At 44.0% G+C, this 11,561-nt stretch overlaps 1 protein-coding gene across 1 annotated transcript in view; it reads left to right on the forward strand.

The window, feature by feature from the left end:
• The window catches only part of crip2 (cysteine-rich protein 2), a 34,707-nt gene extending 26,179 nt beyond the window's left edge, over positions 1-8,528 (forward strand). The window contains exons 3-8 of the mRNA XM_063184599.1: positions 1,847-1,904; positions 3,479-3,604; positions 5,068-5,136; positions 5,385-5,479; positions 6,350-6,407; positions 7,125-8,528. Coding sequence (XP_063040669.1) covers positions 1,847-1,904; positions 3,479-3,604; positions 5,068-5,136; positions 5,385-5,479; positions 6,350-6,407; positions 7,125-7,192 — 474 coding nt within the window. The 3' untranslated portion in view covers positions 7,193-8,528. The remainder of the gene's footprint in view (positions 1-1,846; positions 1,905-3,478; positions 3,605-5,067; positions 5,137-5,384; positions 5,480-6,349; positions 6,408-7,124) is intronic.
• The last annotated feature ends 3,033 nt before the right edge of the window (positions 8,529-11,561 follow it).

The raw sequence follows: 11,561 nt of genomic DNA on the forward strand, positions 1-11,561 counted from the left end.
TCAGGCCATAGCTGATGGCTTTCTCCTGGTTTTCTCCCAGCTTTCTTACATTTTACACCCATCTCCCACTGCCTCCCTGTATCCGCTTGTCTCCTGTGCATCTCATCATGCAGGGGGGTGGTTATGTCACTACACACTCACGGAGAGGGAGAGGGAGAGGGAGAGAGACACACATATACTCGCATTGTGTTTCACAGTCTCAGACGTTCTCTTATCTCTTGCAGATGCAAAGTCAGAGTCTTGTGTCACTCCCACACAAGCCCAGAGACGTGTAAACAAATACACAAGACATGTAAACAAACCCAGAGACATGTAAACAAAAACACTTACTAATGCAGTATGACATCAGCACTCACATGGACAGTCATACAGCATGATGCTTGTGTCACACTTTCATGAAGTGCCAAGTCACACATAAATACACACACACACACACACAATGGTAATGGATGGTGCACATACACTGTGGCTTTCACTTTGTCACACACACACACACACACACACACACACACACACACACACACACACACACACACACACACACACACACACACACACACACACACACACACACACACACACACACACACACACAAACATATGCATAATGTATAAACAAAAGCATTTAGTTATCATGAGTCATGCACTTTGTTGCAGGCTGATGGTCACACACAGATTCGCACACACACACACACACACACACACACACACACACACACACACACACACACACACACACACACACACACACACACACACACAGAAAGTCATAAATCATACACTCTGCAGGATACAGTACACACATAAAACACAACTAAAATAACTAATCTGGTATTCAAATCTATTACACTTTCCATATAAAACGGTGTTGTTTTTTTCCTGCATGATTTGTATCTTGGCAAGAGGGCTGTTTGTTTTCTGATGGAGCTGCCATATCCCCCTATTGTGTTGGCATCATGGTTTTTATCATGGGTGCCACCCAGTTCCTTTTCACTATTTGGGCAGCGGCCATGGCACAAGGTCTGGCTGCCCATTGCACACCCACAGCCCATGACATCATGTGTGTGCAATGGGCAATGGGCATCATTAACTTGGATGGGTTACTACTGACTTGGATGGTTTGTTGTAATGGCTCCATCGGTGGTGGTATGAGATGGTCGAGACTTATCTGAAAAGAACACTGGGCGAAAAACATGGACACGATGCAGAGAATATTAAAACTGAAGCAAAGTATTGATTTAAGTGTTAGACATTTAAGTGTTAGACATAATGAACGTCATACATGTACATCTATTTTCACGTGTTTACAAAGGCAAATGTCTGCCATTCAAAACATGAATTATATGGCATTGCCATTGAAAGGATCTGGATATTATTTAGCCTTAATAGCATCAGTAGTTTCATAGCAGGGTTTCCCCCAGGTATTTTATTGTCAATGCACCCACATTGACAACAAACACCTACCACCTTGACTAGCTTCCCTGAAAATATAAAGTTATTCTGTGCTGTGAATGTAAGTTCTACAGTTGTTTCAACTGTACATGTTATGCTTTTAGAATGTTCATATCACAATTCACGCAAAACTTGACAAAATAGCCTTTCCAATGATGACAGTCACATATTCCTAATGCTGGCTATTCCACCAACAGCTTGACTGTTGAAAAGTCTGCACAGTAACTGGTGCCAAAGCTCAGTACCATAAATATTGCATGTGACTGTAAGAGATGTAGGCTTTACTGTAGGACAATGTAGCATGTTTATGACAATGTAGCATTTCTGCTATGCTTATTGTTGTAATCCCATTTTCGCTGTTCTTTCTCTTTGTCTCTGTCTCTCTCCTTCTCAGCATGATGGAAAACCCTACTGCCACAAGCCATGCTATGCTGCTCTCTTCGGACCAAAAGGTAAGAATACTGTATAGTCTGCACTGGGAGTAGCACTACAATGTCTGTCTGTCTGTCTGTCTGTTTGTCTGTGTCTATCCGTCTTTCTGTTTGTCTGTCAAACAGTGCCTCTGGCTTTCTGCCTATTTATGTTTCTATTTAAGATTTTACTGCCTTACGTAACGCCCTATAGAGCTAATTAACTTGCTTCCTCCAAGACTTATGCAGATGTAACATTATGAAACACCAAACATCCCATTCAACCCCCCACCACCCATCCACACCCCCTCCCTCCCTCTTTGACGGTTTCTGATTCTTCACCGTGTAATCAGAATTCTCAGCTTCTCTGGTTTTCTGTTTCACGCACAATGGCGCCACCCAATGGCCACTCGACATATCACATGGATCATTACAACAACAAAACATCAGCAGCAATCCCAATATTGCCTCACCCCTAGTCCCTCTTGCCTCCACCCTCCCTCTGTCATTTGGCACACTTTTACTGCACAGCAGGAGCTCCGCTCGGCGTGCTCTTCCCAATAGTCCATCACATTGTCAGCAGCAGCAGTCGGTCACCATTAGTGCTGGACCTCTTCTCTCTCTGGTCTAAGGCAACGCTGTATGGACACAATTATAGGTTGGCCTCCTTTTCAGTTTGTTGCCGTTGTTGCTTGGCACCCGGTCCATTCAGCTGCAGAATGCAACGCGCCGCTTTCCAGCAAATTCATGGAAAGGCATGGAAAGACAGGACACAGGGCCCAATTCCAGTTTAGATGAGCTATGAAGGATGAAGAACAGAGAAACAGACATCTTCTCGAAAGCCCTTTTTTTTATTTTCAAAGAGCGAAGACGTTGAGAATGTTTGGGGGTTATTTTGGGGAAAGGTCTCTGAAGGACATGTGTTTCCAGAGACGTGCTAATAGAGACGCGATGAAGATGGACAGAAAACATGTGGTGCTTTTGTCCCATGAAAATGGAGACTTAAAAGCCTTTTGTCATGGCTTATTTTGAACTATGCACTACAGTACTGTTTCTCAACGGGGGCTCTACAGCCCCCCTCCCTCCCCCCTCTGGCGCTGGGGAGCCATAAGGGGCGTTGAGAAAGATACATCTGAGTGGGGGTGGGGCTTAGTTCCCATTTAGGGGCATTCGTTTTTTCAAAACTGAGAGGGGCGTTGGTAGACTTATGATGAGGTCAAGGGGGCGTTGGGAGACCTCTGGTGAGGTCAATGGGGCATTATGTTCAAAAACGGTTTAGAAGAGCTGTACTACACACTGAACTGCCAGTGTGCTACAATGGAGTACAATAGTACAAGATGATCAGAAGAAGAACTACAGCCTTTATATTAAATTGTCTCTCATAAGTCTTTAATTCAAAACGCTCTAAATTGTAAATGTGTCCACAAATGTAGCCTTACAATCAGCCTGAGGAACACCAAACAGGGTTTAAACATTGCTTTAGCTGTATTAGTTCTTAGAGAGTAATGTCGAAGTAATGTTGCATGCTTTTGTCATACAGTAGTTTATGTCCTTGTCATGGTCTTGATGTGTGTAGGTTAGGTTTGATGTATGTATGTCTGTGATCCTGTCTGCAGGTGTGGGTGTAGGCGGCTCGTTCATTTACGACACCCCCGCCAACAACACTTCGGCCCCGGTCCCCGCGAGTGCCCCCAAACCGGTGGAAAAGCTGGCCTCCGTCCCCCCCAAGGGGCCCTCCAAAGGTACCGTGACTAACCGGCCGTCCCCACAGCACACTGGCTAGCGGAGGCCACAACACAACACAACCCAACCCAACATAATACAAAAGGCTGTTGTAATAGTTTGTTTGTAAGCGATGGGTAGCGTTGCATGACTGTAGTGACATCACATAAATGTTCCCAGCAGTGACTGTGATGCAGTCCAAGTTCACTGGGTTTAGCTGGGGAGTATTCCAAGAGCGTGGTTAAGTGATGAACCTGGCTAAAGTTAACCTACAGGACGTGGTAAACCTGCTGATACATAGACCACATGTGTCATTTAGTGAAATAAATGAGGACTCAAGGCTCCTCTATTAACCCCTTAAGACGCGGCTTTATAGGCTACATTTGTTGTTACCAGTATGGCAATGACCAAGTCGTGGTGCATTACCAAAGGCCCTGTGTACTGTCATAGTATTGTAGTGCTATGGTAGTTACATTTCAATGACTATTAAAGCGTGCCACTGGAGGTACGGTGCGCATTAAGGGGCTACATGATTCCCCACTAGCCCTAGGTTAACTTCACCTGGCTTGCTTCTGAGCCAGGCTTTTGGAATACTGATGTCCAGTAGATGATGTAGATGAGTGTCTTAACAGGGGTCTACAGCTCCCTAGTTAGGGAGCCATCGGAGGGGCCCTTGAGAAGGATGGAGCTGAGAGGGTGGTTGCTCATTTGCCATTGGGGGGGCAGTAGCCTATTTCATTTTTTATACTAAATTGAACGGCTTATGATGAGGTCAAAGGGACATTGGCAGACTAATGATGAAGTCAAGAGGGTATTTGTTCAAAAAAAGGTTGAGGACCGCTGATGTACGTAGATGTTAACTTTTTCATACTGTACATTCAAAATAGTAGAACAGATGTTTTGGAGGAACGAGTGGGCAGTGAAGTGACTGAGAGGCAGACTCATTTGAGACGAAGCTGAGTATGCTTCTGGAGAAGTGTTGCGTGCATGAGAATGAGGTTGCAGACCAAGTGACCGCATCGTGAGGGAGTGAGTCCAGGGGCTTGGTCAGTCAGATGGCCATTTCTCATGTCCGCCATTAGACTAAAGGTCATTCAGCTTCCTGTCCATCTGTGGATGAGGAGGAGAGTTCAAGAAGAAAGGACACGCAGCAATTTTTTCAATAGTTTATTGCAAGTTTGTTCACAAATACATAGTTTCCTTTTGATTACTTCGAGTTCCATCTTGCAGCAATATCTTTTTGAGTGTTGCTTTTTAACCTCCCGTGTCACTTTAGAGGTTATGTTAGTAAGAAGAGAGAAAATGGCAGTGAACATATTGTTTATTTAAAACTGCAGTGTATTAGGTTGTTTTCAGTTTGTGTAGGTTCAAGCCATGTCTATGCACGGTAAAGGTTGTAGCTGGAGTTGATCCATATAATTGTGTGATTCATACATTTTACTTTTCTCATCAAAAGAAATGTGTTTCTCCTTCTTCTTTGTAGCTGGCGGTGTGACCATCTTTGCGGGAGAGGCAAACATGTGCCCCAGGTGCAACAAGAAGGTCTACTTTGGTGAGTTTTCAAAAAATGTCTGAATGGATCGAGACTGTATCTGTATTATGCAATTGAAAGATTTGTTGTTGTTGTTGTTGTGGTTTTTGACTTTGTGTGTGTGTGTGCATGTGTGTGTGTGTGTGTGTGTGTGTGTGTGTGTGTGTGTGTGTGTGTGTGTGTGTGTGTGTGTGTGTGTGTGTGTGTGTGTGTGTGTGTGTGTGTGTGTGTGTGTGTGTGTGTGTGTGTGTGTGTGCATGTGTGTGTAGCGGAGAAGGTGACATCGCTGGGGAAGGACTGGCATCGGCCGTGCCTGCGCTGTGAGCGGTGCAGTAAGACGCTCTCTGCTGGAAGCCATGCAGAGGTAGGTCCCTGTCTAAGTCTAAGATCTACTGGATTGTCCCATGCACTAGACATACAAAGGAATTCAAATCAGATTCTCACTCCAATAAATTAAAAAGAAAAAAAGAACAATATTCATTGTGCAGTGTTTTCTGAACTTTTATCTATACTAAAGTTTTGCAGCCTTACACCAGTCCCTGGATTACTGAAGGCTTGTTGACAAGGACTTCCATGTACTTTGAATTAAAATCCATTTCTCATGACATGCAAAGGCGTGGAAATGTCAGGGCAAAGCCTTTAAGAGCAAGAGAGAACATTTTGGGCTGAGCACTGGCTTTTTGACACACTTTTTCTCTAAAGCTCTACGTAAATAAAGGCATTTTAATTACAGAGTGCCTCGAACTGACAAATATTTGTCACATTCATTTGACACCATCCACACAATATTCTGAATTAGCAGTAATGTTCTGTGAAATGAACCATGTGTTGGCCTGATGTGTTCTTCTCATTAGTGAGCAGAATAATTTCCTTGCCCCTAACCAACCCAGCCCCCCTAGACTTAAAGTCAAGTAAGTTTTTTTAGCAGCATTTTCCCCACAAAAGTTAACAGATCAGTTGCCCGCTTTCAAAAAGGAGATGGTAACTTCTACTTTGGGCAGCCTTTTACTATTCACTCTTTGCTGAAGACACTCAAATACAGTCTTTGGTAACAGAGGCTCTGCATTAAGGGGTTAATGTTTAAAATAAATGTATAGCTCTGTAAAGTTATACCGTATATCTTGGTTAGAAAACATCTTGACACTGTGCTCCGTTGACCATTCTGACTATTTTCAGGCTTTTGTGCATATGTCATCCTTAATGAATAATAAGAATAATTTCATTTGTATTCCAGCATGATGGACAGCCATACTGCCACAAGCCCTGCTACGCTGTGCTGTTTGGCCCCAAAGGTATGAGCTTCTACACTTTCCCCACCAGATGGCGTCCTTGTCTCTCTTTATGCATTAGTCAGGCATCAGTCTGCTGTGGCCCTCATTCTCCTCCTCACATGTAACCACCAACATAAACAATCTTTGTCACAGTAATTTCCATACCATTCCGGACCATTAATCTTAATGCTCTCAGGCGCCCTGAGCTATTTGTCACGTAATCCCAAATAACATAAGTGAATATTTATTTACAAACTCCACATTTATCCTGTGTGTCTGTGTATGTTTGTGTTGGGATGTCTGCCTGTCTGTCTGTTTATTCATTTAGATCAATGGTCCTCGTTTTTATTGATGGCTTTTGCTGGAGCTTTAAAGATTCTTTTCAGGATTCTTATTTCTTTTATGATACTCTTACGTTGACATGGTCCAATGTACACACCATACCTGCACGTTTCCTTCCTCTGAAGTTAATGTTTTTATGTATTACAAATGTGTGTTATATGTTTGATCTGTGCAGTGAGTGCCATATGCAATGTTTGATAAATGATTTCATTTCCTTTGGAATCAAGTGTCTCTGCTGTACTCTACTGTACTACGACTACACCAATAACCCACCCACTCAGTGTATATGAACTGCCCTTAGGCCTCGTGCAGCAAATGGGACTGTTTGCAATATATAATTCCTGATGCATGTCTGTCTGTCTCTGTCTGTCTGTCTTTCTGTCTGTCTTTCTGCAGGAGTGAACACCGGTGGGGTCGGCAGCTACATCTATGAGGCGGAGCCTAACTCGGCCACCCAGCCCTGAGTCGCCTTCCGCTGCCCCTACCGCCCAATCATCATAGCCGCATAAGTCACCCTCTCCTTCCCTTTAGGCCAGCACGGCCAATAAAAAGCCACCTTTTAAAACTGTTAAGAGACCCCTTTGCTTCCTGATGGTCCTCCAATCAGTGCTGCGCTAGCTTCAACACTTACAACAACCCTGTTAGCCACTCAAAAGCGTGCACCCCAAACCCTAGCGTACTGTACTTCTCGCCTACTCACATTCCTTAAACATGTCCCTTCTCACCGGGAAGGTGTTACGCTATGTTCTACACAGATGCTGGAGCTGTTTCCAGGTACCAGCCCCCAGCTGTGGGTTGGCCCACCCTGAAAAACATGCTCCGTGGGAATTCACAGCGCTTTCCCGGTGTTACACAGGATTACATGGCCTACATAATCTCGCAGAATACCGTAAATCTCTTCCCCTGGCACAGTGACCTTATAAGTCCCGAGACACCCTCCCCAATACAAACGTGTGTAAAAGAAAATAGGGAGGGGGAGTAGCAGTATTGTGGTCAAAGGAACCAGCCTAGTATTAAATAAACCCTCAGGAGTTTCATGTTATATTTCCTAGCTAAAGGTCATGCTTTTTTAGGTTCAGTCCTGCTGTTAATTGTACAGGTTATGTTCGAAATGAAACCCGTGTTTTTCCATTGACTCGTCTGTTTAATTTCCCCCCCTCAGTCTGCGAAAAGCCAACATTGGCAGGGCCCACCTTTTTCTTGAGGCTGCTTTCAATCAAGCACAACTGCCGTCCTGGGGCTACATTTTGACGTTGGATCATTATTGTCGATCTCAATGTGTACTCAGTGTGTGTGTGTGTGTGTGTGTGTCCGTGTGTGTGTGTTTGTGTGTGTGTATATGTGTGTGTGTGTGCATGGAGTCTGCAATGCATGCACGTACAGTAAGTACGTGAGCACGTGTCCGCACACTGAGTGACGTACCAGTTTGTGGAATACACTGTAGCTGGATAACGAGATGGATGATGTTTGTTTTGCTGATAAGGCAACTAGGCCTCGTTCTGGTGGAGCTGTCGGAGGAAAAATGGCTAGAAACGGCCCACCCACATTTGCATACCTAACTCCAGACAAAAGCACAGAAAAGAGGGAAAAAATCCTGAAAACACTAAAAAGACAAAACATTCTCGAATGAATGTGCAGCTAGTTTAATCATTTATGACGACGACCATGGCAGTAACCTGTTGTTCTTTTTGTATAGTAAGCTTTTTGAAAGCCAAGTGTATGTACTGAACTGTACTGTACTGTATTGTACGTGTTGCTGTCTTTAATTTCCCTATTAAAAACCAGTGGATGAGCAGCACAGCTTGTGTCCTGGTGTTGTGTCTGTGTGGTCTGGTTTGTTTGGGTTACTAATAAACTACAGGAGGGTGACATGTGATTCATATAACAGATGCACAGAGTATGTTAGCGTTGCCTAGTGGTTAGAGAGTTGATCTTTCAATCTAGGGGTTGCAGTTTCTAATCCCCCCTGACCTCTCCCTACATCTATATCCATGGCTGAGGTGCCCTTTAGCAAGGCACCTAACCCCACATTGCTCCAGGGACTGTAACCAATACCCTGACAAATATTATATTATAGTAAGTCGCTTTGAATAAAATGAAAGCGTCAGCTAAGTGCAATGTAATGTAATGTATAGTGATGTTAATGTTGATTCATCTCTAGCATGTTGAATTTCATACCCACAATGTTGATCCAACTCTCCAAGTGTGTGGGGGTGGGCAAAGGGCTTCAGTTGTCATGGGCCCCAGAAAAAGAGGGTGCCCAGAACTTGGTCTGCATTACATTTGATGTATTGAATGGGGGGGGGCTTTCAGATTACTTTGTTCCAGGCCCAGCCAAAGCTGTCAGCGGCCCTGTAGAAGTGCATCAAAAATAAATACATTATTGCTTCATGAAAAGTGGAAATGTAAATAAACTTTAATGCAAAGAAAGAATCACCAGAGAGGAGGGATTCTCACTGAGCTCAGATGTGAAATTTCCTTTAACGCCGGGGTCCTTGGTTTAATTGCAAATATGGTTTTGCTTAAGCACATCCTGATCCGTAGCAATCCCAACCTCTTCTCCAACAAATTCTTTTCTCTCTTCCAAGCTTAATGTTTAACAACATGTCCTAACCATAGTAACGAGAGCTTGCATATATACACACACAAAAACAAGGCAGTGAGTGGTGCAATGTGTGTGTGTGTGTGCCATTGACTGACACTGTGCCTTTTGTCCCCACCACACCCACCGCTAACTGACCGGCCAAGGAGACTAGGTTGAAATGAAGCCACAGTCATGCTAGCTAACCCAGCCCAGATGGGCAGTGCCCGCAGGCTGACCGCTGGCATATGCAAAGTCCCATCCCATGTCGGTTGAGTTGCGTCAGTACAGTACAGTGCTGTATAGGGCAAAGGGAAGGGAAGCCCTTCACAGGGCAATGCAACATATTTGTTATCTGGATGCTATCAGCCACAATGCCGCATCTATCATAAAACACACACTATTTAGTTCTGTCTGTCTCTGTCTGTCTGTCTATCTATCAACTGTATCTCTCTCTCTCTCTCTCTCTCTCTCTCTCTCTCTCTCTCTCTCTCTCTTTCTCTCTCTCTCTCTCTCTCTCTCTCTCTCTCTCTCTCTCTCTCTCTCTCTCTCTCTCTCCTGTGCACTATGAAAATACACCGTGGTCCAATGTGAAGCCTGAATAAACACCAATTAGTCTGAGCATGAGGGCGGTTGATTGCCTGCTTTTGAAAAAGAAATGAAAAAAGTTATGCAAGCAATAAATAAGATGAATTATTGTCTCAGGGTTGAGTTGCGCTGTGTTCTTCCAGTTACACAACATTTGTTGCCATGGTGAAGGATATGAATAACGACAATCTGCAAGGAAGATAAAAAGTGTGCATGTTTATGAAAATGGGCTACTGATAAGTCATACGGTAGGTCACTGGAATACTACGTGTGTGCGTGCGTGTGTGTGTGTGCGCGCACACGCGTGTGTGCGTGCGTGTGTGTGTGTGTGTGTGTGTGTGTGTGTGTGCGTGCGTGTGTGTGTGTGCGCGCACACGCGTGTGTGCGTGCGTGTGTGTGTGTGTGTACACACGAGTGAATGAATAAACAAGTTCCATGCCTATGGTATTGCCACAGACATTCTGTTGACAATCAAGTGTGTGGCAAGCCTTCTGTGCACTTTCACCCTGATGTCATCCATCCAGGGTTAGGCTGACATCAGGGCTGGATTAAAGCACAGGCTACATATGGCTGCAGCGTAGGGCCCCCCACCTGTCAGGAGGGCCCCCGATTGGACAGAGTGGGTGATCAATAATTGTAGAATTGTGACAAGATGCAGAATTGAAAAATTAGTCTGCCGTTTGATTTTTTCAGTCTTATTAATAATACTCATTCCTCATTCTGAATTATGACGCCATCTATCTAATTTTATTGTGGGATTTGTCTTCTCTGGGAGCCTACAGCAACCTATATCTGAGGGGCCCCCACGCCCTCTCAATCCAGCCCTGACTAACATAAACATTACATCAAGCGGAGGGAGTGGCCGTGGCGTACTGCTCAGGTACACATTTACCCTTCATGGATTACATGTGGGTGGGACGAGGTGATAGCACTAGTATGGAATAGTGTTGTGCGTTCGCAAATGAGCTGATTCTTTTGAACGGCTGCCAGAAGTGAATGATGGGAACCGGGTCACAGCTGGGAGAGCCACTCTACGGCTTTTGCGTTCATTTTTCATTCATTTTATGCACGTGGCCTAATGACAGCAACGGTCTTTAGAAGCAGGAGGATAATCGGTTGTTTGGACAAAATTACTTAGGGGTGGAGTCAAAATGTTACATTCTTAACACTGAATAAATAATTTAAAAAGAGGCAGTTTTTTGAACGGCTCTTTGAAAGGAATGGGCCACTATGATCCAGAGCTGTTCAAAGAGCCATAAATCCCATCTCTAGTATGGAACTTAGCAATGACAGGTGAAGCTCTGACGATCATCTTTTCTTGTTCTGGCAATTCGTTGTTATTAAATTGCTGCAATTGAATTTTTAACTTTGTAACTTGTGCAGATGTGTCAAAAGTACCTTCCAGCACAGGTTACTTATCTGAGTAAAAAGTAGACCTGCGTACGTGTCTTACGATCAGCTGACTCTGTGTTGGTTGGATCAAGTTTGTGGTTGGTTCTTGTTACGTTTTTAGTGTTTTTCAGTTACAACACAGTCTATCTACCTCATTAGGTACAATGGAGTAAATGTAACCACTATGTTATACCATGTGCTAGTGTTGTACTTACACCATGAATTTACTTTTATTTTTGACACCTCTGACGTTGTACTTGTACGTGTACTTG

The sequence above is a fragment of the Engraulis encrasicolus genome, chromosome 19 (assembly GCF_034702125.1).
Source record: "Engraulis encrasicolus isolate BLACKSEA-1 chromosome 19, IST_EnEncr_1.0, whole genome shotgun sequence".
NCBI lineage: Eukaryota > Metazoa > Chordata > Actinopteri > Clupeiformes > Engraulidae > Engraulis > Engraulis encrasicolus.